The sequence below is a fragment of the Notechis scutatus genome, chromosome 3, assembly GCF_049901735.1.
Source record: "Notechis scutatus isolate UNSWTSFEM ecotype Mainland chromosome 3, rNotScu1.2, whole genome shotgun sequence".
In the NCBI taxonomy this organism is placed as follows: Eukaryota; Metazoa; Chordata; class Lepidosauria; order Squamata; family Elapidae; genus Notechis; species Notechis scutatus.
Genome location: NC_142011.1, coordinates 6,950,683 through 6,978,283, shown reverse-complemented (window position 1 = coordinate 6,978,283; position 27,601 = coordinate 6,950,683). Strand labels below are relative to the sequence as shown.

Genomic DNA, 27,601 nt, shown 5'->3' with positions numbered 1-27,601 from the left:
AACGTCCGAATTTGAATCCCGTGACCCTGGGGATATTGCTATGGTAACAAGGGTTTTAAAAAACGGTCATAAGTCACTTTTTTCAATGCCGTCATCATTTCAGATCAGATACAGATTAACAGAGTTGGAAGGGACCTTATAGGTCACCTAGTCCAACCCCCCGTCCAAGCGGGAGACCCTACACCATTTCAGACAGATGGCAGTCCAGCCTCTTCTTGAAACCCTCCAGTGATGAAGCTCCCACAACTTCCGAAGGCAAACTTTGTTCCATGGATTGATTGTTCTGTCAGAAAATTTCTCTTTATTTCCAGGTTGAATCTCTCCTTGTTCAGTTTCCACCCATTATTCCTTGACTGGCCTTCTGGTGCTTTGAAAAATAGCTTGACCCCCTTCCTCCTCTCTATGGCAGCCCCTCAAATATTGGAAGCTGTTATCTTGTCCCCCCTGGTCCTTCTCTTCCCTAGACTAGCCAAGCCCAGTTCCTGCAACGGTTCTTCATATGTTTGAGCCTCCAGTCCCCTAATCATCCTGGTTGCTCTTCTCTGTGCTTTTTCTAGAGTCTCAACATCTTTTTTATAATTTATATTATAATTTTATAATTTTATTTCGAACGGTCACTAAACAAACTGTTGTAAATTGAGGATTACCCATACTAATACTACGGTTGAGTCACACACACCAAGACCAACCATGGTTAAAACCATCCAAGGTTAGGAAAAGCAGGCTGGGCAACCTGGCAGGGTTTGAAATGAGTGGTAATTTAGGCAACAGACGAGTGGACATCAACAATCTCTGCTTTCCCCCCATTTTTTTTTTTTAAATTGTTGATGGTTTCAACTGGCACGGAGGGTGCACCGCATCGAAAGCAGATGGCTCTGTTCTTCGTGAAGGAAGTTTATTGTTTTGCATTTGCGACTGTACATGGAAGACACAAAATAAATTTTAATGTTAAATAAAAACAAGAGAGGGCCCGATTACGAGATGTGGCAGCAGAGGTACAAATCCACATTTTTTCCCAAATCATGAATTGATTGTTCTGGTTTTCATTTGCCTGGGAAGCTTAGCTACCTTGGATGACCGGAGGGGAAGATCTAAAAAAAATATTTCTCAAAGTTGGCAAACGTTCAGACAGATGGACTTCAACTCCCAGAATTCCCCAGCCAGCTATGCTGGCTGGGAAATTCTGGGAGTTGAAATCCAACTGTCTGCAAATTTGAGACACACTAGTCTGAAATCTTGTTTTCCAACTCTTTTCAGAGAACTTACACAGTATTTAAATACCACCAGCCCAAGCAAACTTCTCCCTTTTCCTTCCTTCATTCTTCCAGGATTGTTCATTTTCACAAACTCAAATACTTTTGTGTTAGTTAACACTTGCGCTTGGAGGCTGCTAATAGGTCTGGGCATGCAGGCCAAATTACCCGCTCCACATCAAGTATTAAAACGGCTCTCTTTTCACATTTGTGTGTATCTGCGTGGGTTCACAACGCAGAGACTTGTCCTATGTGGAAAACGGAAACTGGTGTGTAGATGCAATTAGTATGGGACGGTTGTATTCCTAGTACACACAAAGAAGGCAGGAAGGTTAGGGATTTCAGACACCACAGTCAAGATGGATGCAAGTCGGACCGTCTCCATTTTACACAGGGCAGTTCTCCAAACTCCGCAAGCTGCAAACTTACAAAGAGGCTGAAAGATTGCAAGAAATCCATACCTGCCTTTTTTCCCCCCTCCCACCCAACCGCTGAAATTAAAGCCATTTTCCTAGAAACACTTCTGAATTTTGAACGTTTTTTTCCCCCCTAGTTTTCTTTTGAAGCCCACACTTTTCACCTCGTAATGACAGCGGCCAACTTTTTGGAGATGTTTTGCTTTGTGGGAGATCTGTATCATATATTTCAACTGATTTGAAAAAGGAAAATAACACGTTTAACTCTTATTTCTTATTCTTTCCAGCCCCCAAAACAAAACGGAAGCAGGACGAGTAATACTTGTTCGGTAGAGAGGCCGCGAGGTCTTGATTGAGAACCCTCAGACTTCCCCCCCGCAGCCCCTTTGCGCCGGCTTTCAAACTGGGCAGGGTTTGTGCAATGAAAGCAAAACACACAAAAGGCTCCTGGAACCCGGGATTAGGGAGTTGGGTTAATACTGGTTGTAACTTTTGAGAATTGCACCCGGAGCCAAGGAGAGAGTCACAAGAAGCTTCTGTACAACTCTGAGGCTCAAAGCCTGGCCGTTTTAAAGAGAAAAGAAACAAAACAAGAACAAAAATAATAATAATAATAATAATCGGTGTCCCACATTCTCACAATAAACTGGCTGGTCCGGGGAAACTTCCCATCTGGTGCCAATCCCGGCAGCCTCCGTTCCCAGCCGCTGCTATATTCCTACAGGTGTGCAGGCAGCCAGGCCCTCCTCACCTGGATGATGTACAGAGCACAAAGCAAACTTGGCGACAAAACAGGACAAAAATCGGCTGGCGGTACTTGCAAGGAGTCCATGGCAGAGCTCAGGGCCCTGAATTGGCTGTGGCTGCTCCCCTCGGAAATGATTTCAGCAGAACTGTAAGAAGGGGGAAAGGGGATTTAGAGACAGAAACGATTCTGCAAGAAAACCTCTCCTGCTGAATGGGAAGGAAGGATAAAATAGGCCAAAACTCCCTTAACAACTGTGTTGTGGCCCGCCAGTGGAACTGGAAGCAGATTCGGACAGTGAGGAGGCTGGGGAGGAACATGGGCCAGTCCTGGAGTCTGGAGAAGGCTCTGACAAATGCTTTGTGTTGGAGGCAGAGATGGAGCCAGGACCGTCTGACAGTTATCAACTGCCTTCGGAGTTGGACATCAGTGAGGCTGAAGAACAGCTGGAGCCTGTTCCCAGTGTACACATGTGCCCAGCTGCCAGAAGAAGGGAACAGCTAAGGAACAAGGGTCGACTTGGGAGTAAAGCCACAGGTGAATGGTGAATGGCCCCTCCCGTAGGGAATAAAAGAGGAGCAAAAGGGGAGTGGGGTTTTGCAGGAGACAATTAGTTCATTTGGGTGAAGATCTGTTCCTGCATTCTTGCCAAATATTGTCTGCTACAGAGTGGCCTCTGAAAGATATCGGCTTGGCAACTCTCCAAGCCTGATAAAGGTCTGTAGTTGTGAAATCTCTTGAAGACTGTCGGCCGGGACTTTGCTGGAAAGGAATTCACTGTAAACTAAATGAAAGGGTTTATCGGGACGAGGAGTCGGCTTCATGCTGTTGGGGAAGCCTAGGTCAGAACAAACTGTCTCACTCAATTGTGGTTGTAAATCAAGGGTGACCTGTATCAGGGTCATAGGTCACATCCAGGCTGGCCCCAAAGGCATGAAGATTGCTTACCTTCCAGCGATTTCCACATTCATTACACACCACAAAGGTTGTCATTGGCTCATCTGAACTCCGGGTTTGCACCTGTGGGAATCAAACACAGGATAAGCCTCCGCCAGGTGGCAGATTTCCAAAACTGTCAAATCGCCATCTTTCCTCACCCCTTCCCTGTATCACAACTACAGGTAGTTCTCGACTTACAACAGTTCATTTAATGACTGTTCAAAGTTACAACATCACTGGAAAAAGTGACTCATGACCCTTTTTCACAAGGACAACCTTGGCAGCCTCCCCTTAATCATGTCATCAAAATCCAGGTGCTTGGCAATGGGTTCGTATTTATGACCATTGCAGTGTCCCAGGGTCATATGATCCACTTTTGTCACCTTCTGACAAGCCAAGCCAGTGGGGAAAACAGATTTACTTAACAACCAGGTTACTAGCATATCAACTGCAGTGATGCACTTAACAACAGTGGCAACCAAGGTCGTAAAATGGGGCATAGTTCACTTAACAAATGTCTCGATTAGCCACATAAATTTTGGGCTCCAAATGTTGTGGCTGTAAGTAGAGGATTGCCCATATTCCTGCCCTATTTAAGTTTGCTCAATTCCATTATCTTTACGATTTTAACTTTGATGTTTTTTTTAACATTTGCAGGCCACCCAGGATCCCTCTGGGGAAAGGAGATTTTTAACAGTTTTAACCATGATACAATCAGTCCCGCGAAAGTCTCACCTGGGTGTAGGTGCAGTTCTTTTCCTTGCACTTGCCACAGGTGAAAAGGTCTGTCTGGGTCCCTCCCGTTTTGGCCATCTGGTGCTCCCGGATGGCTTCCTTGGTCATGGCTTTGCGGATCTCTTTCAGTTCATTGCTGGCCATTTCCTGTCCAGGAAAGAAGGCAAAGGGTCACTTGGCTACACGGCAGGCAAAAACACACAGCTGGAACACAGAAACATTTTAAGCATGTTTAATTCAAGGTAGAATCATAGGGCTGGAAGGGACCTTTGGAGGTCTTCTAGTCCAACCCCCTGCTCATCCAGGAGACCTCATGCCAACCTGGATAAGTGGCTGTCCAAACTCTTCTTAAATATCTACAGTGATGGAACATTTACAACTTCTGGAGGCAAGTTGTTCCACTGATTTAATTGTTTTGACTCTGGGGAAATTTCTTCTTTTCTAGGTTGGATCTCTCTTTAACAAGCTTTCAACCACGGCTTCTTGTCCTGCCCTCAAGTACTTTGGAGAGTAAGTCAATCCTCTCTTCTCTGTAACAACCCTTCAATCATAAAGGTACTTTGGTACTCATCATTAATTGGTTCTGGGAGGCGCGATGAAGTACCATAATGATGAGTACCAAACAAATTTTATCCGTAAGGAATAACATAGTGAGTCACAAGGCAGCCGGCAGCAATAAATTCTAGCTTGTGAGTTGAGTACCAACCAAATGAGGAGTACCAGGACAAAATGTCTCACTTGACAACAGACATTTTGGGCTCAACTGTGGTCGTAAGTTGAGGACTCCCTGTGCTTGCCCAGCAAAAGAACTTGAATGGATCCAATCCGGACGTTTTAGTCTCACCTCTGAGGTCATCACTGCGATTTGTTCGGGGGTGATCACTCCACACAAGACGTTCTTCCGGAGGTCAGGGTTCTTGGAGTCCTTGAGGTTGGACAGGCGACTCCTGATCCGGTTTTTGTACTTTAAATCTGTGTTCTTCACATCTTGGAATATAAGTTCAGGTGCCATTAAGGACCACCAACACACAGAGATGTGGGTTTGCTGTAGCTCCAGCCAGAAGCTTATCAGCACATCAGGAATGTCTACGTACCCACACCCTAAGAGAGGCTCCTCAAAGCTTCAGGGTTGAGATATTTTATCAAGGGTCACCATAAATGAACAGAACACCTGATGGATGTCCCTGTTCTGACCCAGGTTTCCTGAGACCGTAATTAAGCACACACTTAGTCAAAATGATTCTTGTTTTATTTCAACGCTGGGAATTATGTGCATTCCCAGCCCGTAATGAGTCCCAAACAGTCCCTCGAGATAATCAGCCACCTTTCTCTTTGAATTGCTGCCAACAACTAAAGTGCCAAATTAACTGGGGGGAAAAAACCCACCAAAGTACAAAGTCCACACAGAGCTTCAAGGTTTAACCCGAAGAGAGCAAATGACTTTGCTTCCTGCAAAGGTTTCTCTACCTTTGCCTGTCCTTTATACCTTATGGGAGGGGTAATCACCTCCAAGCCTTACTCCCGAGTTGCCCCTTTTGTCTCAGCTGCTCTCACCTTCTAGCATCTCTGTGCACACGCACACTGGGAACAGGCTCCCCTTGTTCATCTGCCTCGCTGCCACCAGACTCCAGAGGCTCCAGAGTCAGCACACAACTCCCAGATGGTCCTGGCCCCATCTCTGCATCGGATGCAGGACCCTCGTCCAAGTCCTCCCCAGACTCCCAGACTGGTCAGTTCTTCCCCACTGTCCGATTCCACTACCATCTGCACAGGCTGCCGGATAACCACAACAGTCCCAAAGGTGCTTTTTTTGGGGAGGCAACTGGGCTTTCTGGTTTTTCTTTTGAAGATGTTTCGCTTCTTATCCAAGAAGCTTTTTCAGCTCTGACCAGAGGGTGGGGAATGGAAGGGTTTATACTCCTTGGAGAAAGCTGGTCATTTGCATCCTTTTAATTTAGAGAGTCGTTGAGGCTACTTGGAGGTTGATCTGCGTCCTCAGGATCACCTGAGTCGTGCAAATGGGTATCGAACCCTCTTGACTGGAGGATGTTTTTCTGCCCTTCACTGTTGAAGACAGGCGCAGGAGGCTGTTGGGGATGAGTCTGTGTTGTCTGCATCTCCAATGAGAGGTGAAACATCTTCAAAGAAAAAAACAGGAAAAGTCCAGTTGCCTCCTGAAAAAGCACCTTTAGGATACCATGAGCTGGATGACTGAGAATCTCCATAGACCTTTAACACCTGCTGTAGTTTACACATGCATAATACCTTTAGAGGCAGCAGGAAATATAATCCATATGCCTAAGAAACTGAGCAAGAGCATTATTTATGGCACAGGAGTAAATTGTGGGGTCCTTGGTACTCTCTGAGCTTGGATATTTTCTTGCAGACATATTATGACCCAACTAGGTAACATCATCGGTCCTAGAAGGGAATGTGGGGTATGACCAGGAGGAGGGGAGGGGGGAAGAGGCGTAGACGACTGGCATTGGTGTCTCTGAGCTTGGTGATTTCTTGCTGACATTTCATTACCCAAATAAGGTACATCAGCAGTGCTAGAAGGAAGTGGGGTTTGCTCTCATTTTATATATGCTTGGTTTCCTTATGTGGGTAGAGTTTGCTCTCATTTTCCCTTACTACCTATTTCCCTGAAAATAAGACCGAGTCATATATGAATTTTTGCTCCAAAAGACGCATTGGAGCTTATTTTCCGGCTAGGTCTTATCGTTGAGGAATTACAGTATTAAATACATCCATCTGGCTGATGATCTTAACTAGGGCTTATTTTGGGGGGGTAGCGCTTATATTACGAACATTCTGAAAAACCATGCTAGGGCTTATTTTCCAGCTAGGGCTTATTTTGGGGGGGAAATACGGTAGCCCTGATGATGTTACTAAGTTTAGTGATGAAATGCCTGCAAGAAAACAACCAAGCTCAAAGAGCACCAAGGATCCCACCATGAAAAAGACAAATATAAAAAGAGTTTTAAAAAATTAACGAGATTTACCGCAACTAGAGACCAAGGAGCCAGAGGGCACAGGGGTGGGCTCTTCTCTAACACCCCCTCAACAATTTCCAGCAAAAACCACTCCCATTGGGGCTCCCAGCCAGCAGGTTTTAAGGCTTTTCCAGAAAGCCAAAAAGATGTAAAGGGGGATCTCACTGAATGCTGAATTCCACTGAGTAATCATTCTCACTGTCAGGAAGTTCCTCCTTGGGTCCAGGTTGCTTCTCCCCTTGATGAGTTTCCACCCATTGCTTCTTGTCCTGCCTTCAGCGGCTTTGCAGAATAGCTTGACTCCTTCTTCTCTGGGGCAGCCCCTGAGATATTGGAAGACTGCTATCATCCCTCCCCACTTATTTTCATTCAACTAGACATACCCAATTCCTGTAACTGTTGCTCATCATATCTTTTAGCCTCCAGTCCCCTAATCGTCTTGGCTGCTCTTCTCTGCTCTCTTTCCAGAGTCTCAGTATCTTTTTTTTTTAATATCATGGCAAGATATATACAGAGTCTGGAGAAGGGCCTTAAAAATAAGAATTTCCATTTGAAATAACCTCTGATCAGAATCCTGTAATTTTTTTTTCCAGGTGATACCCTCAAGGTGTTTTGGATTTAATTCTCAAAGCCTTTAACACAGGGGTCCCCAACCACCGGTCCGCGGACCGGTACCGGGTCCACGGAACAACTCCTACCGGGTCGCGGCTTGCTGGCGCCGCCATCTTTTTCATGAAAAAGTGCTTCCGGTGAGCTTTTCGGGTACAAAGCTCACCGGAAGCACGTTTTCATCAAAAAGATGGCGGCGCCAAGCGCTCCGTGAGCTTTTCCGGGTAGAAAGCTCACCGGAAGCACGTTTCATCAAAAAAGATGGCGGCGCCCAGCTGATGCCGGTACCGGGCCGCGGCGCCCAGCTGATGCCGGTACCGGGCCGCGGCATAAAAAAGGTTGGGGATCACTGCTTTAACACACCTAATGAGGGCAAGGGGACTGCAGGCCTAAACCTCTGGACAATATCAGGTTACTAATCTGTTCAGTTTTGTTTACTGACACCGCAAACAACAAAAGGATATATTCTTCAATCTGGCTAGCAAGTTGCTCACAGTCAGCACCAATAGCCACATAGTCATCTGTTAAGGAAAAGGAGCACAATAGGAATATTTAAGAGTAGGTATTACAGGAAGTCCTCAACTTACAATAGTTGATTCACCATGCAAAGTTACAACAGGATTGGAAAAAAAGTGACTTACGACCATTTATCACACGTATGACCATTGTAGCATGCCAATGGTCACATGATCAAAATTCAGATGCTTGGCAACTGACTCATATTTATGATGGTTAAAGCATCCCGGGGTCACACCATCCCCTTTGGCAATTTTCTGACAAGCAAAGTCAATGGGGAAGCCAGGTTCACTTAACAACCGGGTTACTAACTTAACAACTACAATGATTCGCTTCGGACCTGTGACAAGAAAGGTCGTAAAATGGGGCAAAATTCCCTTAACGACTGTCTTACTTAGCAACGGAAATAGTTGAGCTCAATTGTGGTCATCTAGTAAAATGCTATGTATCAAATTGGCCAATGGGGCCCATCTGCCAAGCATCTTTTCATTGGTTATAGCCAAACAGAAAGCATTTTCCCAGCATCTGTTTTGTGCCTTCAACTTTGTACAACCAATCTCTTGTCCCTGAACTGTGAATCCTCCTCAGAGATGCCCAACTGCAAAGCATGGTATGGTGCTCTGTGAGCTTTGGCTGTATTTCTTGCAGACGTTTCATGACCCAGCTAGGTAACGTCATCAGTACTAGAAGGGAACGGGGCTTGCTCTCTTTATACCTAGTTGGGTCGTGAAATCTCTGCAAGATAATAACCAAACTCAAGAGAGCACCAAGGACCCCTCTGAACTACAAATATTATCTTCTCTTGGTGAAGCAGGTGATTGATAACATATTTATATACAAACTTTTAGGATGCAAACAATTAACGAATAATTTGCCCTGAGAAGATCTTCCTTCTTCTCAGACTACCACTTGTTTCCGAGGATGAAGACCTGGCTTGGAACACAGCGCTTTGACGACGACGCGGAACTGCGGGCGGGCGTGACTGACTGGCTCAAATCTCAGGCGTCAAAGCGCTGTGTTCCAAGCCAGGTCTTCATCCTCGAAACAAGTGGTAGTCGCTGGTGCAAGATCGGGGCTGTAGGGCGGATGAGGAAAATCTCCCACTTGAAAGCATTCAGGACTTCTCGAGTGCCGTAGTTCGGCCATTTTTAAACTTAAGGCACCATTGGCGCACTCCACCTTCAGTGATGATGTTGTCCCGTACACTTCACACAGTTGCCAAAAATTTCAATCGGTTTATGGTTTTTGCCAACAAAAACCTTATCACTGATCGCACCTCACAACTCGCGGGATTTTCAATTGCAGCACACATTTCAAACGTTTGCTGTGAAATAACGGGCAACGATACGAACCTCCCACTAGCACGACTAGATGCAGACTGAGCGGCGGACACACAGACCAAAGATGGCGCGCTAGCTCCGCCCCTAATTGCTACAGACAAAAACATAATCTATTTTGTGGATAGCCCTCGTATGTATGTATGTATGTATGTATGTATGTATGTATGTATATGTTTTCTTAAGTTTCGCAGGTACTTACATGTATGGTATTCAGCTTTGTTCGGGTACTTTCTCACATCATTATAGTTGTGCTTTTAAAGTTGTAGCCTACAACTACAACTTTAAAAGCACAACTATGACATGGGAAAATGAACAAAGCTGAATACCATACATATATATATATATATATATATATATATATATATATATATATATATATATATATATATATATATATATATATATATATCTCAATCTTACAGGGAAAATACCGAACACACAAGACCTGCATATATATATATATATATATATATATATATACATATATATATATATATATATATATATATATATATATATATATATATATATATATATACACACACACACACACACACATATACACACTTATATATATATGATGTGTGTGTGTGTGTGTGTATATATATATATATATATATATATATATATATATATATATATATACACACACACACACACACACACACACACATATATACATATATATATATATAAGTGTGTATATGTGTATATATATATATGGATCTTTGGTTATTCGGGTTTTCTCCCGCGTAAGATTGGAAGTATCTAGGCAACGTTTCGATGAAGTCTCATTCATCATCTTCAGGCTTCTGTCTTCAGCTCTGTGCTTCTCAGAGTGATGTGAGCTTGCAGCTGCTTCTTCCTTTTAACTGCTAGCGGGGTGTGGCTTGATTGGGTGGGGGCTTGGCTGTGTTCTGATTGGGTGGGTGTGTTCTCATTGGTTGGGGGTTTGGCTGTGTTCTGATTGGTTGGGGGGTTGGCCGTGTTCTGATTGGCTGGAGGTGTGTTCTGTTCAGGTGGGGGCTTGGTTGTGCTCAGGTTGGTCTTAGTTACTGGGGATTTGAGCTGGTGAGCTGTGATCTTGCTGTTTGGCTTCGAGTTCGTGGTCGTGCTGCATCTTCATGGTGGGGGTCAGTTTGCACTGCAGCTGCATCACTACCCACTTCAAACCCTCTGAGCCATACATGAAGCAAACTGACCCCCACCATGAAGATGCAGCACGACCACGAACTCAAGCCAAACAGCAAGATCACAGCTCACCAGCTCAAATCCCCAGTAACTAAGACCAACCTGAGCACAACCAAGCCCCACCTGAACAGAACACACCTCCAGCCAATCAGAACACGGCCAACCCCAACCAATCAGAACACACCCCCACCCAATCAGAACACAGCCAAGCCCCCACCCAATCAAGTCACACCCCACTAGCAGTTAAAAGGAAGAAGCAGCTGCAAGCTCACATCACTCTGAGAAGCACAGAGCTGAAGACAGAAGCCTGAAGATGATGAATGAGACTTCATCGAAACGTTGCCTAGATACTTCCAATCTTACGCGGGAGAAAACCCGAATAACCAAAGATCCACATACAAATACCCGCGAGAACCTCAGAAAACAAATATATATATATATATATATACACACATATATATATATATACATACATACACACACACACACACACACATACACATATATACATATATACATATATACATATATGGATCTTTGGTTATTCGGGTTTTCTCCGCGTAAAATTGGAAGTATCTGGCGACGTTTGATGAAGTCTCATTCATCATCTTCAGGCTGTCTTTGGCTTTGTGCTTCTCAGAGTAAAAAGCACAAAGCCAAAGACACAAGCCTGAAGATGATGAATGAGACTTCATCGAAACGTCGCCTAGATACTTCCAATTTTACGCGGGAGAAAACCCGAATAACCAAAGATCCACATACAAATACCCGCGAAAACCTCAGAAAACAAATATATATATGTATATATATATATATATAAGACATATGAATATGTGTATATGCGTATATGTATATTGGTGGGTGGGTAGATGGATGTATGAGTGGATGAAAAGATGAACAGAGAGAGAGACACACACAGAGATATATATCTATAGATATATAGATAGATATAGGTGTGTGTGTATATATTAGTGTGTATATACAACATATATGTGTGTGAGACTATGAGTGGGTGGATGGGTGGGGTGGATGGATGGATAGATAGATTCTTTTGAGAGTGGGCATCAGAATTTCATTTTTAATGTATGCCAGTGTGTACACAGAAAAAGTGACAATAGAGGTTATCGTATCTTATCTTGAACATTACATACACCAGTAGTTGTGTTCAGTACTAGTATAGAAGGAAAAAAATGTTTACAGTAGGAAAAATCAGGAGCCACGCTCATTTCTCCTGTGACTTACTGTCTGTCTGGAGTGCTGAAGTTAACATTTCTCGACATTTGCCTCGAACTGTGTCACACGTGATGGGCACTGGAGGGAAAGTAGTGATTTTGGGAGTGGTGGGAGTTTTTACAGACTCCTGCCTTTTGAGGGAGCTGAAAGAGAAAACAAACCTGTCAGGATGTTGAGGTAGAATTCTATATTTCCAGAAGTTTCGAAGCCTCCTTCCTATTTTACCTGGAATATTATTTATTCTTTCCCAATCTCTGGAATGTAAAAAATAATCTCCAAACCTTTCTTGCCGTTGTTTCCCACATCTGTGGAGTACACGATTAAGCCCATTAAAAGATTTTAGATGTATTCAAGAAAAGAGTTTTGAAAATTCAACTAATAAAGACAGTGAAAATGTAATCAAGAGAACATTAAGGATTTAGACCCGTGATGGCGAACCTATGGCACATGTGCCACAGTGGCATGCAGAGCTATTTGTGCTGGCACGTGAGCCACAGGCAAACTTACCTCACTGCACATGCGTGTACCTCACAGCCTTTTGGCCTGTTTGAGGCCTTTTTAGACCTCCCAGAGGCTTGAGGAAAGCCTCTGCAGCCCCCAAAATAGGCCCGTTTCATCACTTCCTATATTTCCGGAAATACCGGAAGTGATGAAACAGGCCTATTTTTCGGGTTGCAGAGGCTTTCATCAAGCCTCTGGGAGGCCGAAAAAGGCCTAAAGTGGGCCAAAGATCAACTAGGAGGTGCAGTGCAGGTAAGGGAGTGGCAGGGGGATTGCATTCAGATGTGCAGGGGGCGGGAGGACGCACATTGCCTTCTGGGTGCTGGCACCCAAGTGCCCGCATGCACAATTTTTGGTACAGGAGCCCAAAAAGGTTAGCCACCACTGATTTAGACAATTAAGCGTGGTGACACCCTTTTTTTTTTTTTGACAAAATTGGCAGAACAACTGCAGTGATTCACTTAACAACTGTGGCAAGAAAGGTCGTAATATAGGGCAAAACTCACTTAACCTGTTTCCCCAAAAATATGACCTACCCTGAAAGTAAGTCCTAGCCTGATTTTTTACACGTGCACCCAATGTAAGCCCTACCCCCCAAAATAAGCCCTAATTAAGATGCCACCCACTCCAGAGTGGACGGGTAAAAATTAAGCTAGGGTGGGAATGAGGGTTGGAGCTGCCCTCCTACTTAACTTTGGACAGTTGCAGCCAGGCCTCGCACACACCCCGACACCTGCCTTGCCGTCCCATTTCTTCTGCAGCCGGCAAGGCTGGCAAGGCTTTCCTGGAGGCCTCTGGAGCTGGTAACAAAGCTATGGATCGATCCAGAGCTCTGTTATCGGCTGCAGAGGCCTTCAGGAAAGCCTTGCCGGCTGCAGAAGAAGAAGTTCCTGAAGGCCTCCGACAGCGAAAAGGAGGCCGGGGGCGATGTGCACAAGTGAGGTTAGTTAGTGGATGGCATCCCCCGAAATGGTGCCCTTTTTTGGGTGGCAAATATATATATATAAGACAAGGTCTTATTTTCGGGGAAACACGGTATCTCACTTAGCAAGAGAAATTTTGGGCTAAAATCTTAAAGAGTTAAAAATAGCCTTTATAGCCACAATCCCCTTCTCCTTCCTAGTTTGTAACACCAATGTGGTTTTCTGCCACTATACGTGGTTGGCCCTGATTTGAAGGAGTCCCAAAGGTGCTTTTTTTTCATGAGGCAACTGGACTTTCTGATTTTTCTTTGAGGACGTTTCGCTTCTCATCCAAGAAGCTTGAAGGAGTCCCATTGTAAGATTTCACCAGCAGCTTCCTTATCATCAAAATTCTTGGCTTAAAGGTTGACTTTCCTTCAGATCAGGAACACCCATTTTTCCTGATTAAGAATAAATCCAGCAGTATCCTGTTCCAACAATGGTCAACACAATACAGGTAGTCCTTGATTTATGACCACAACGGAGCCCAACGTTTTCATTGCTCAGCAAGACGATTGCTCAGTGAGTTTTTCCCCATTGTACAAGCTTTCTTCCCACAGTTGTTCAGCGAATCAGTGCGGCGGTTAAGTTAGCAACGCGGCCGTTAAGTGAATCTGGCTTCCCCATTGACTTTGCTTGTCAGAAGGTCGCAAAAGGGGATCACGTGACCCAGAACACTGCCACCGTCATAAATACGAGTCAATTTCCAAGCATCTGAATTTTGATGATGTGATCGTGGGGATGCGGCAATGGTCGTAACTGTCAAAAATGTTCACAAGTCACTTTTTCAGTGCGGTTGTAATTTCGAACAGTCATTAAATGAACAGTTGTAAGTCAAGGACTACCTGTATTTCTGGGAAGCCTTTAAGCAGGGCAAGAAGGCTGTTGTTGCTCTACAGGTGGCCCTGAGCCTGGAAACCAAGCAAACCAACATATCTTTTCCATAAAACATTTCTTTAATTGAATGAGAATAACAGAGTTGAAAGGGACCTTGGAGGTCTTCTAGTCCAACCCCCTTGCTTAGGCAGGAAACCTAACGGTAAACCTATGACACGTGTGCCACAGGTGGCACGCAGAGCCATTTGTGCGGGCACGCAAGCCCCAACCAAACTTACCTGCATTGCGCATGTGTGCGCCTCCCAGCTGATTTTCATCCCGTTTGAGGCTGTTTTCGCCCTTCTGAGGCTTGAGGGAAGCCTTTGCGGCCTTGGGAGGCCAAAAAAATGGGCCTTCTGGAAATACCGGAAGTGCCGAAATAGGCCTGTTTTCAGCCTCCTGAGGCTCCAGAAGCTTCCCTCGAGCCTCTGAGAGGGCGAAAACAGCCTCCCCTAAGCTCCAGAGGCCCTGAGGAAGCTGAAAATGGACACTTCTGGTATGTCCGGAAGGCCCGTTTTTCGACCTCCCAAGGCTGCAGAGGCTTCCCTCGAGCCTCCAGGAGGGCGAAAACGGCCTGAAAATCAGCTGGGAGGCGCACGCATGCGCAATGCAGGGAAGGGGAAGGGGGGATGTTTTGCGTACACATGCGCAGGTGGGCGGGGCGCATTGCATTGTGGGTGCCGGCATGCACGCGTGCGCTTTCAGCACACCCCAACAAAAAGGTTCGCCATCACTGTCCTATACCATTTGAGACAAGTGGTTATCCAATCTCTTCTTTAAAAATTCTTTAATACAATTGCTTCATGTTGCTACCTTAGCCATAAGCTTTACTTCCCAAAGACGTTTTAGAAGAACTACATTTTGAGTAAATAAAAGAAGAAGAAAAATTGTGGATCCTGTAATCAGGAGATGCAAGAAAAACCCTTCGAATCGACCATAAGCAACCTCATGGGATCAGTGGTAAGTATCGAACCAATATCCCTTATGAATAATGTTATGAAAAACAGGGGAGGCGGAGAGAAAAATCAGATATATATTGAATTGAAGATGTCACAAGGGGACAAGTTTTTTTTCTATGAAATTTAAAAAAAAAAAAACATCAAAGATGATAAAGATCCCTGCAGCTTTCTTGATATGTTTGTGAGTAGGAGATCGCAGCTCCTGTCCATTTCAACAGATCCATAATGTCAAGTGTTCAGGAAAGAGACCGTGAGGCATGTATAGGTAATCCTCAACTTACAACAGTTCATTGAGTGACCGTTTGAAGTTACAACGGCACTGAAAAAAGTGACTTATGACCATTTTTCAGACTTATGACCGTTGTAGCATCCCAATGCTCACGTGATTTACATTTGGATGCTTGACAACTGATTCACATTTATGACAATCCCCTTTTGCAACCTTCTAAGCAAAGATAATGGGGAAACATGATGTGATGACCAAAGGGACGTGGCACAAAAGCAACAAAGTCATAAAAGTAGGCAAAGTCCCTTTAATACCTCCAACTTGGCCCCCAATATCCAGTTAGCATCGGCTGGAGAAAAAAACTCTCCCAAGAACAGTTTTTAAAGGGAAGAAATTCAGTCCGAACCCAAAATACATATAAAATATAAATAAAAAACAATACAAACCATGCTGCAGCAATTAACGAGACAGGGCAGGTTAAGGAATTGCAGAATTTAAAAGATAATGAGACACACACAGTTGGGAGGACGCCAGTACTCAGATAAGAACTGACAAACTCGAAATATTTTCACACTTTGCTTCCAGCAAAGAGCTATGCACAAACACCCTTTTTATCCTGTTTTCCCAGCTGCAGCTAATTAAGGGAATCAGGGCCCTTTTCTCCCCCATAACCCATGTTGCTCCCTTATCCGTTCCTCCCTGTGTGTCCTAGGATGAAGAGGGGTTGGGCCTGGCCCTTCCTCTGAATGCCCAGCCGGACTTTGCCCTTCTCCAGTTTTCTCCACAGCCACTGGAGCCGCACTCCCATTCCCTGCCAGCTGTTCCACCTCTTCCTTGGAATCAGATTCCAACAGGGGTATGACACATGATTCACTTAACAACCGAGTTACTGATTTAACAACTACAGTCATTCACTTAAACCAATGTGGCAAGAAAAGTCATAAAATGGGGCAAAACGCACTTCACAAATTTCTCACTTAGCAACATAAATTCTGGGCTCAATTTAAGTCGAGGACTACCTGTAGTGTCTAGAATAAACTTTCTATAAAACATCGATACTGGTTCTCCTCGACTTATGACCGCTACTCAAACCAGAATTTCCATTGTTAAGCAAGGTGGTGGTGAACACATCCAATTTTACGATGTGTTTTGCCATAATTGCTAAGCGAATCACTAAAGTTATTAAGTGAATCAGGCAGTCGTTAAGTGAATCCAGATTCTTCCATTGACTTTGCTTGTTGGAAGCCAGCTGGGAAGGTCACAAATGGGGATCACGTGACCCAGGGGACACTGCAACTGTTGTGAAGTGCCCAAATTTTGATCACAGGCATTTGCCACTCTCGCAGATCATGTGACTGTGGTGATACTGGGACAGTCGTAAGTGCGAGGACCCAATCGTAAGTCGCTTTTTGTGCCATTGTAACTTAGAACGGCCACTACCAAAATAGTTGTAAATTGGGAACTACCTGTATATCCAAATCTGTTTCTAGCTAGCTTTTGATATATTGAAAGTGGTCCATCCAATTATTCTCTAAAGTGGGTCAATTTTATGGGCTCCATATGCTGTGATGAATAAGCTCATTTTATTATTAAGAGCCTCTGTGGCGCAGTGGTTAGAGTGCAGTACAGCAGGCTACTTCTGCTGACTGCCGGCTGCCTGCAATTTGGCAGTTCAAATCTCACCAGGCTCAAAGTTGACTTCCATCCTTCCGAGGTGGGTAAAATGAGGAGCCAGATTGTTGGGGGAAAGAGGCTGACTCTATATACCGCTTAGAGAGGGCTGTAAAAGCACTGTGAAGCGGTATATAAGTCTAAAAGCTATTGCTATTATTAGAGCCTTATGGTTTTCCTAAGACAAATAAGGAATTTGCCTCCCCTCCCAAACAGAAGCTGGACAGTAGATACCTCAAAAGGCAAGTAGTAGTTAATCAAGTAATTAACCAACTGGGTGAAGCACAAACCTTGTGGAACTTAATTCATGGCCATGTCTATAACGTAATACAGAATAATCTGAGTGATTCCACTGCTAATTCCAATTAATTTGAGCACAAGTAGCATTTAATCCTTAGCAGACTCCATTTAAGTGGCTTATTCAGATGGCATTAGCTTCTCCATGGTTCAATAGGAATGTAAGTATATAAGCAATAGAGTTATATACCACTTTACAGTGCTTTACAAACACTCTTAAGTAGTTTACAGAGTCAGCCTCTTGCCCCCAACAATCTGGGTCCTCATTTTACCCACCTCAGAAGGACGGAAGGCTGAGTCAGTCTTGAACCAGTGAGAATCGAACTGCCAAACTGTAGGCAGTTGGCAGTTAGCAGAATTAGCCCGTAGTACTGCATTCTCACCATTGCCCCACAAGATATCTGTAAGTCAGAGAGGCTGCCCCAAAGAGGAGGGGGTCAACTTATTATCCAGAGGGCAGGACAAGAAACAACGGATGGAAACTAATCAAGGAGAGAAGCAACCTGGAATTAAGAGAACTTCTTAACGGTGAGAACAATTAAACAGAAGTTGTGGGTGCTTCAACACTGGAAGTTTTAAAGAAGAGATTGGATAAACATTTGTCAGAAGGGGTATAGGGTCTCTTGCCTGAGCCTAGGGGTTGGACTAGAAGACCTCTGAGGTCACTTCCATCTCTGTTATTTGTACTCTGATTCAGAGGATCCCGAGGACACAGATAAACCTCCAAGTGACCTCAACGATTCTCAGGCAGAAGGCTAACAATCAGCAAAGAATATAAATCCTTCCATTCCCCACTATTCAGTTAGACCTGAAGAAGCTTCTTGGATAAGAAGCAAAACGTCTTCAGGGAAGAATAAAGTAAGTCCAGCTGCCTTCTGAAAAAGCATCTTTGGTACAATACAAATCATTCATTACACCCAAACAATACAATGGGCCCATGTTTCTCTGTATTATTGAATATTTGCCATCGTGAGATGTGGTTCAATGCTAAATTGAATTGAATAATTTATTTGTGATTATACACACAAGAAATTTGTCTTCAATGCAGAAGCTCCTAGTGTAAATGCAAAGCAACAGAATAATGACAATCATCATCATCATCATCATACCAATAAGAGGGAAGAGTAAGAAAGATAATATTAAAGATAAATAATAGTAATAATAAAGCCATACTCCATGGCAAATATACATGGACATCAAACAGCATTGTGGGAATTAGGTGTTCTGCAGAGGAATGGTCCAGCCAACTCGCTAAACAATTACTTATTAGGTGTTCAGATTATTTGGAATCATGTTAACATGAAATATGTGTGTTTCTATCCAGAAAATGCTTCAATCAACATCATGTTCTAGGAAAAATTAGCAGGACTACTCCGAGCCACGGAATGGGAATCCCAAGCCCCCAATTTGAATGGTGGTTGATTGATATATGTAGAATTGTGTGAGAATCCTACGATGGAATTTGGAATAAGGGTACAGTGATATAGTTGGAGCCGAGAAATTACAAGATTTAGGACAGGTGACATGGCCAGTATTATTTTTTTATTGCTGGCTACAGGACAAAAGGATTCTTATCCCCTTATGTGGCACAGTGATACTATTTAAGTCAAAAGAAATGTATGTACACAAACAGAAGACTGGGCTAATGTAGAAAGAAATAAAACTACAAATAAAATAAAGCAACAAAAGGAGAAATGCCCTTTATTAATAAAAGGAAGAGTGTGAGAAAGATGGGAGAAATGAAAGTGAATCAAATAATAAACAAGAATAAAAAGAAATGCACAAAGTCCACTGAGTTTTGCAGGTGTTTATTTTTTTTCCATTTATAATTGTAAGGTTCAGAAAAGGACATTATATGTTTGTCAAGATGAAGCCACCATCGCTTCTTGGGAATCTTTGTCAGTAGAGAAGTAATATTTCCCCATTTGAATTGAGCTAAGTAGGGAAGCCATACTGATATTAATAATAACAGACATCTGGCTTAGAAACTGGGAAGCTGTGAGTTCTAGTTCCGCCTTAGACATGAAAGCTGCTGGGTGACTTTTGGCCAATCACAGGGAATCTGAATTCTAGTCCTGCCTTAGACATGAAAGCTGCTGGGTGACTTTGGGCCGATCACCAGGAGGTTGGGAGTTCTAGTCCCTTCCTTAGATGTGAAAATAGTTGGGTGATTTTGGGTCAATCACCAGGAGAGTGGAAGATCTAGTCCCACATTAGACATGAAAGCTGCTGGGTGACTTTAGGCCAATCACCAGGAGGTTGGGAGTTCCAGTCCCTTCCTTAAACATGAAAGTTGCTGAGTGACTTTGGGCCAATCACCAGGAGATTGGGAGTTCTAGTCCCGCCTTAGACATGAAAGCTGCTGGGTGACTTTGAGCCACTCACCAGGAGGTTGTGAGTTCTAGTCCCGCCTTAGACATGAAAGCTGCTGGGTGACTTTGGGCCAATCACCAGGAGATTGGGAGTTCTAGTCCCGCCTTAGACATGAAAGCTGCTGGGTGACTTTGAGCCACTCACCAGGAGACTGAGAGTTCTAGTCCCGCCTTAGACATGAAAGCTGCTGGGTGACTTTGGGCCAATCACCAGGAGATTGGGAGTTCTAGTCCCGCCTTAGACATGAAAGCTGCTGGGTGACTTTGGGCCACTCACCAGGAGGTTGGGAGTTCTAGTCCCGCCTTAGACACGAAAGCTGCTGGGTGACACTGGGCCAGACTCTCTCTCTCCCCCTCTCTGCCCAGCCCACCACATAGGATTGTTGTTGTTGGGAAAAATAGGAAGAAGGAGGCGTATTGGCTGTGTTCACTGCCTTGAGTTGTTTATGAAACAAATACTAAAGGTGGGATATGAATTAAATAAGTATTTGGCACAAAACTTGGGTGGATTAAGGGGACAACCAGTAGAATATCACTTTCTGTGGCTAAGGGAAGGATTACCTTTGGTCTCGTGAATCCCTGGTCTCTTTTGAAGAAGAAGCTGACAAAGAATTCTTCTTCTTTTCATCTCTCTTATCTTCGGAAGCATCTGAAGAGAGTTAAGGAGGAAGAAGGACAAGCGGTAAAGAATGAACTCAGCCATAAGGAAGCAACGGGTCTTTTGCCTCTAGTGAGGTTCTAGGACGGCTCATTCCTTGGTCATAAGATCCTCTTCTGAGACAGCTAGCCTCCAAAGCAGAAGATAACAGCATGGTCCATGTTTCTATGTTTGTTTAATACCTGAGGAGGCTTGGAACAATGATGGAGACACAGACAATGATGGAGAGGCTATTTTTCTGGCAATTAAAAGACAGAGCAACAAACAAGTTTTTGGCAGGAAAATAATCCAGTTCTAGATATACACCTTTTTCCTGGAAATCCGTTACTTCTCAAAAGAGAAGTAGCAGGGGAACATTCAGGGTTAAGGCTGTGTTCCTATATATATATTTATCTTGTCCTCTGTTTGAACTTCATATTCGATTGCTTTGACTTTTGGAAGGTGCATAATTGTTATTGGTTTCTTTTTATGATCTCTGCAGCGCTTAACGAAAATTGAACTCCATTTAATTTAGAAGTAAAATCTTTGTAATAAGCATTTGAGGATCAATTATCAAGATAGCAGCCATGAATCTCAGTACTGGTTGTCCTTGACTTACAACAGTTCATTTAGTGACCAAAAGTTACAATGGCATTGAAAAAATATGGCTTATGAACGTTTTTCAAAGTAACGATTGTTGCAGCATCTCCAAGATCACATGGATCAAAATTCAAACGCTTGACAACTGGCTCATATTTATGATGGTTGTAGTGTCCCCGGGGTCATGTGATCTGCTTTTGTGACCTCCTGACAAGCAAAGTCAATGGGGAAGCCAGACTCACTAAACAACCCTGTTACTAACTAAACCAATGCAATGGTTCACTTAACAACTGTGGCCAGAAAAATCGTAAAATGGGGCAAACTCACTTAATGTTTCACTTAGTAACATAAATTTTGGGCTCAACTGTGGTCGTTACTCGAGGACTACCTGTATTCATGGACTTGGTATGAAGTACCAAGCAATTAGGAATTCATCAAGGTTTGTTAGGATTGGGGAATTCTGAGTTTACAGCAATGTTTCTCAGCCTTGGCAACTTTCAGGTGTGTGGGACTTCAATTCCCAGAATTCACCATGCAGTCTTGCCCTAATCGTTGCTGGAGGGTGGGGGAATTCTGGGAGTTGAAGTCCCACACATCTGAAAGTTGCCAAGGCTGAGAAAAACTGGTTTAATGGTTAGCGGGGACCTGCCCTTATGGCTCTAGCAGTTAAAAGTGGGCAGGCAGGAACTTCAGACTTGCAAGATTCGGTTAAGGTAAGCATTCTTACCTTAGCAAATTTAGTTCATCTGGTCAAGTTTCCTATCTTAGTTTAACCAGGAAGGTTGGCAAAAACAGTAACCTAGAAATCATGGTGTGATAAAAACCTCTACAGGTAGTCCTTAAATTACGACCATAATTGAGCCCAAAATGTATGTTACTAAGTGAAACATTTGTTAAGTGAGTCTGCCCCATTTTGCAGCTTTTCTGCCCACTGTTGTTAATGGAATCATTGCATTTGTTAAGTTAGCAACATGGCTGTTAAGTGAATCTGGATTCCACACTGACTTTGCTTGTCAGGAGATCGCAAAAGCGGATCCCACGACCACATTCAGGAGGTTCTGACCTAGGCTTCTCCAACAGCACGAAGCCAACTCCTCGTCCTGATAAACCCCCTTTTATTTAGGTTAAAGTAAATTCCTCTCCACCAAAGTCCCGGCCAACAGTCTTTCAAGAGGTTTCACAATTACAGACCTTTTATCAGGCTTGGAGAGTTGCCAGGCCGATATCTTTCAGAGGCCACACTGTAGCAGACAATACTTGGCAAGAATGCAGGAACAGATCTTCACCCAAATGAACTAATCGTCTCCTGCAAAACCCCACTCCTCTTTCGCTCCTCTTTTATTCCCTATGGGAGGGGCCATTCACAGTCCACCTGTGGCTTTACTCCCAAATCGACCTTTGTTCCTTAGCTGTTCCCTTCTTCTGGCAGCCCTGTGCATGCACACACTGGGAACAGGCTCCAGCTGTTCTTCTGCCTGACTGATGGAGATCTCCGAAGTCAGCTGATAACTGTCAGACAGCCCTGGCCCCATCTCTGCCTCCGACGCAGAGCCCTCGTCAGACCCTTCCCCACACTCCAGAACTGGCTCATGTTCTCCCCCAACCTCCTCACTGTTTGAATCTGCTGCCAGCTCCGCTGGCTGCTGGCAGGCCACAACACAGGACACTGCAACCTTTATAAATATGAACCACTTGCCAAGCATCTGACTTTTGATCGTGTGACCATGGGGATGCTGCAATGGTCGTAACTTTGAAAAATGGTCATAAGTCACATTTTTTTCAATGCTGTTGTAATTTTGAATGGTGACTAAATGTTGAGGACTACCTGTGCAGGGAAAGGGATGCAATTCCCGCCTTCACATTCTGCACGAGCATGACGTTGCTCAAAACCAAAAGTAGGTGTATCTTGATTTATTCTATGTTTTTATTATTTGACTTACCTACATCATGCCTATTTCTTACCTAGGAGTTTCTTCCAAGCCTTGATAAGTGACTTGGCAAGTGCAATTACATCTTCATCTGTGGTTTGCTTCCGAAGGGCGTTCACAGACATCCCGATTCGGGTAGACTGCAAAATATTAAACGAAGAAGTGACTGTCCCCAAAACTAGCTAGATTAAAGGCAAAGGAAGACTGCCCAAACTACGAGTTAAGGTCAAGCCGCATGCTATTTTTCTAGATGGCAGTATTCTCAATATTAGGCAAAAATCAAGAACACGGGATTATCACCTCAAACTGACAGGAGGGAACTTCAAAAGTAATGTTAGAATTCACAGAAAAAATAGTGGAAGCTTGAAACCAACTTCCAGTGGAGGTAGTGAGTCAAACATACGTAAGTAACTGAGTTTAAACATTTTGGGATAAACACATGTCCATCATCCCCCCCAAAATTAAATTTCTATATATAAAAACATAATACTACTCACGCATCATCACAAAATCTCCAGAACCATAAAGCCTACAAACTTGAAACTTGGCACATATGTTCCTCTTAACTTGTAAGTGCTCATTAAGAAAGGATTTTTCTAAATGACCATCAGAGCATTTAGAGTATTTCCTATATTATTATTATTAACACGCTCTGATGCTAAGGAGTTCTACTCCCCACCTGAAATCTGTTCCAAATGCAAAACACAAGCAGAGGAGTTTCAGTTTCACAGCAGTAACCAGCTTTAGTACAGAACAGTTGAGCTAAGCCAGACTCTTTGCTGTCTCCTTGCTCAAACAGCAAATACTGTTTCAGTTTCCAAACAGCCCTCAACTCTCTCACACACTGACAGGACGCTAGCCAGATGAATACCGATGGATGCTGGTAGGCAGAGGCAGAATTTTTTCCCCTTATTTTCCTCCCCCAAAACTAAACCCAACCACATAGTTTTGTAGCGAAGCACAAGTTATGGAGCTAGTTAAATTAATAAAAACCTCAAACGGAGTGGAATATTAGGCCTTCTTCCGCCTTTTTTCTTTGTTTCCATGTTTGTTTGGCAATTTGCATTAATTTCACAAAGCAACAACTTTACAATTGTTTACTTTATAAATCTTATCTCTATCCTATTTTTTTCTTACTGTGTACAGAATCTTGGCTTTAATTTTCATGCTATGGGACACCAAACCACAATCGGAAATGGGTTTTGAAGAGTATTATATACCACAATAAATTGGTATATAAGTCTAAGTGCTATTGCTATTATATAGTGGAGCGAGGCATTTCAAAACATGTTTCACATGACAGGAAGCGGTCAGATAACATAGGACTTCATTCATGATCAAGTGTTAATCTTTTTCAAAGTATAATACCCAAAGAAGTATAGAGAAAGTGAGAACATGTTAGAAGGAAAGAGAGAGTCAACACCGTGGTTTACCTGTAGTAAATGCAGGGTTATCGGCATACTTTTCAGTTCCTTCAGCAAGTCCATTGCCCCTTCCTCAAAAATAAAAGAAATTCCACAAGTTAAGAGACATCCAATATCAAATTGTTAAATCGTTTTGATGAGGTGGTGTAAATATAGAAAAGGGGCTCGTATTCATAAGTCTAACCAGAAATAGAGGGCCGCTACCAATCAATCAGAGAGTGGGATACAGTATAAAAAAGTAGTTTGGTCAAAATATAACCGTATATCAATTGAAATAATATTATATGAAACAAAAGAAAAATTAAACTGTGGTTGCCTAAATCTTTCAAATTAGACAAGATTGCAGACGTTTTATTACCCCAACTAGGTAACATCATCAGTGCTAATCAGGAGTGGTGTTTGCTCTCTTTTTATATACTAGTGGCTTGCCCTGTGAGTGTTGGTGGGAGAGCTCTCGGCAGTTCTTTACAAACAGCTCGGAAGTAGACCTTGAGTTACAACCATTTGTTTAGCAACAGCTTCAAGTTACAACAGCACTAGAAAAAGTGACTTATAACCAGTCCTCACATTTACGACCATCACAGCATCCCCAAAGTTATGTGATCAAACATTTGGGGGCTGGTCATGTAGTCGCCATTTGTGACCTTCCCAGTTGGTGTCCTGAGAAGCAAAATCAAGGAGGGAATCAGTGATGGGATTCAATTTTTTTTACTACAGGTTCTGTGGGCGCGGCTTGGTGGGCGTGGCAGGGGAAGGAGACTGCAAAATGTCCAGTCGGAGGTGGCATTTGCCAGTTCTTCGAACTACTCAAAATTTCCTGAGGTCAGAACTTGCTGAATTACCACCTGTGGGGGGGAACCCAACTTTGATTCACTTTGCAATTGTGGTGATTCGTTTACCAACTGTGGCCAAAAAAAAGGCCATAAAATCAGGTGCAATTATTTAACAACCTCGTTTCACAATTCTGGTCCCAATTATGATTATAAATAAAGGACTACCTGTATACTGAAGGAGTCAAAAAGAGGGCTGTGAAAATATCTACAGACCCCTCACATCCTGGACATAAACCGTTTCAACTCCTTCCCTCAAAACAACACTATAGAGCCCTGCACACCAGAACAACGAGACAAAAGGAGTTTTTCCCCCTAACACCATCACTCTGCTAAACAAATAATTCCCTCAGCACTGTTCAACTATTACAAAATCTGCACTACTATTACTGTTAATCTTATCACTCCTGATCACCCATCCCCTCCCACTTGTGACTGCACGACAGTAACTTTTTCTCTTGTATCCTTACGATTTATATTGACTGTTTCCTAGTATGATTTGATTGTTTTTTGTACCCTATGACTTAAGTGTTGTATACCTGATGATTCTCGACTCTTGACGAATGTATCTTTTCTTTTATATACACTGAGAGCATTTGCACCAAGACAAATTCCTTGTGTGTCCAATCACACTTGGCCAATAAATAATTCTATTCTATTCTGTTCTGTTCTATTCTATTCTATTCCATTCTAATTCTATTCTAATCTAGTGATTCCCCCCCCCCCAATGAATCTTACAGTCCTTGTTTCTTTTGGCAGTCTCCCATCCAAATATTAGCCAGATCCAGCCCTATTTTTCTTCTGAGACCAGTCAAAGTTGGCTAGGTATTGCTACCTATTGTAGATTTCTCAGGCAGTAAGTTTTTTCCCCCCAAGAAATCAAATAACAGATAGTCCTCGACTTACAAGTTCTTTTAGTGACTGTTTAAAGTTACAACGGCACTGAAAAAAGTGACTTATGACCATTTTTCACACTTACGACCATTGCAGCATCCCCACAATCACATGATTTATGGATGCTTGACAACTGACTCACATTTATGACGGTTGCAGTGGGCGGGGATCATGTCATCCCCCTTTGCGACCTGACAAAGTCAATGGGGAAGCCAGATTCACTTAACAACCGTGGTACTAATCTAAACAACCGCGGTGATCCATTTAACAACTGCCGCAAGAAAAGTCGTAAAATGGGGCAAAACTCACATATAAGGACCCGAATTCTTGCGGGCAATCTGCTGATTCCGTAAACCGCTTAGAGAGGGCTGTAAAGCACTATAAAGCGGTATCTAAATCTATTGCTATGTCTACCAAATTTCTCACTTAGCAACATAAATTTTGGGCTCAATTTTGTGGTCATAGGCCGAGCACTACCTGGGCATGGATGTTATAAGCAGCTTGAGGAAGCCTTTCTCTTTGCTTACAGCAGGTGGCAACCTCGGGTCAAGTTTGGATTGGCTCAAAACAATGAAGCCGAATCAGGGGGAGGGGGGGTTGCTACCTGGATGGGAGACCACCAGGAAATCTCGGCCAAAATTGTCAAAAAAATTCCCCGGGGTGGGTAGGGGGAAGCAGTTTTTTAAGGACAAGAAGCATCTCCCGGAATCCAGATCAAGTCATAGGAAACACGCAAAAGAAGTGAGCAGGCAGGATCCCAGCCCGGGCCAAGAGGACCGTCTCGTTTCCCTCCCGCCGCCCCCCCCCCCAAAAAAAACGCGGGCGGGCGCGCGAAGTTACGATCGACAGAACAGGACGGCGAAGGCGTCCCGCCAAGGCTGCGGCGATCAGGGAGAGGGGGCGTGGCTTGAAAGCGGCGGGCGAAGCGCTAGTGGGCGGAGCCACGAGCGCTTCACGGCAAGAGCGAGGGCGTGGCTAACGGCTAAAGTATTTAAATAGCGACGGGGAGGCGGGGCCAAGCGGCCGTCTTGGGCGGGGCCCATTCTCCAGGCGATGCGGCGCGGGCGTTGCCATGGCAGCGGCGAGGACGGACTGGGGGTTTTCTTTTTGAGAAACTGGAAAGGCCGAGCAATGGGAGTTCTCGGAGGAGGAGGCGGCGGCGGTGCTGCAGGACGGGCCTCCGGACGGGCTCCTCCGCGGGCCGGGAAGGCGGCGGGCGGCGTCGGTGCCCCCCACTCACCACGCTCTTCTTGGCGACCATCTTGTCCAGCCGCTTGGCGATGCGCAGGACCTCCTCCTCCTCCCCGCCCATGGCGCCGGCTCTCCGCTCCGCGCTCTGGCCCCGGGGAGGAGGGAGGCGAGGAAGCTCCGTCCCCGGGACGCTGCCGACTTGAGCCGCGGCGAAGAGCGAGCGGGCGGGACGAGCTTCCTCGGTGACCACGGCAACGCCT

The 27,601-nt window shown here is 44.0% G+C and overlaps 1 protein-coding gene and 1 long non-coding RNA gene across 3 annotated transcripts; both read right to left on the bottom strand.

Moving 5' to 3' along the window:
• Window positions 1-878: 878 nt before the first annotated feature.
• On the bottom strand, window positions 879-27,601 carry TCEA2 (transcription elongation factor A2). 2 transcript variants are annotated; one of them, XM_026690154.2, is made up of 10 exons: window positions 27,391-27,601; window positions 24,436-24,498; window positions 23,037-23,142; window positions 20,399-20,486; window positions 11,983-12,116; window positions 8,158-8,214; window positions 4,933-5,087; window positions 4,089-4,235; window positions 3,363-3,434; window positions 879-2,562 (listed from the first exon to the last, which is right to left on the bottom strand). In XM_026690154.2, exons 1-10 carry the CDS (start codon window positions 27,460-27,462, stop codon window positions 2,554-2,556), a joined length of 903 nt encoding a protein of 300 aa, XP_026545939.1. In that variant the 5' UTR covers window positions 27,463-27,601; the 3' UTR covers window positions 879-2,553. The 2 variants fall into 2 exon arrangements, with proteins under 2 accessions (XP_026545939.1, XP_087818512.1); XM_087962386.1 differs by lacking the exon at window positions 27,391-27,601 and adding an exon at window positions 26,755-26,953.
• Window positions 19,258-20,392, bottom strand: LOC148131071 (uncharacterized). The gene is made up of 2 exons (XR_015749088.1): window positions 19,678-20,392; window positions 19,258-19,480 (listed from the first exon to the last, which is right to left on the bottom strand). It is a non-coding gene; the product is annotated as an uncharacterized LOC148131071 (long non-coding RNA).

Bases quoted from the DNA above. Each gene is read 5' to 3' on its own strand.
- TCEA2 (XM_026690154.2), bottom strand. From the start codon at position 27,462: ATGGGCGGGGAGGAGGAGGAGGTCCTGCGCATCGCCAAGCGGCTGGAC. The intron at 20,487-23,036 runs GTAAGAAATAGG...AACTCTCTTCAG, and splicing joins GGCTTGGAAGAAACTCCTAG to ATGCTTCCGAAGATAAGAGA. The intron at 12,117-20,398 runs GTAATCCTTCCC...TTTCTCTTTCAG, and splicing joins AGGGATTCACGAGACCAAAG to CTCCCTCAAAAGGCAGGAGT.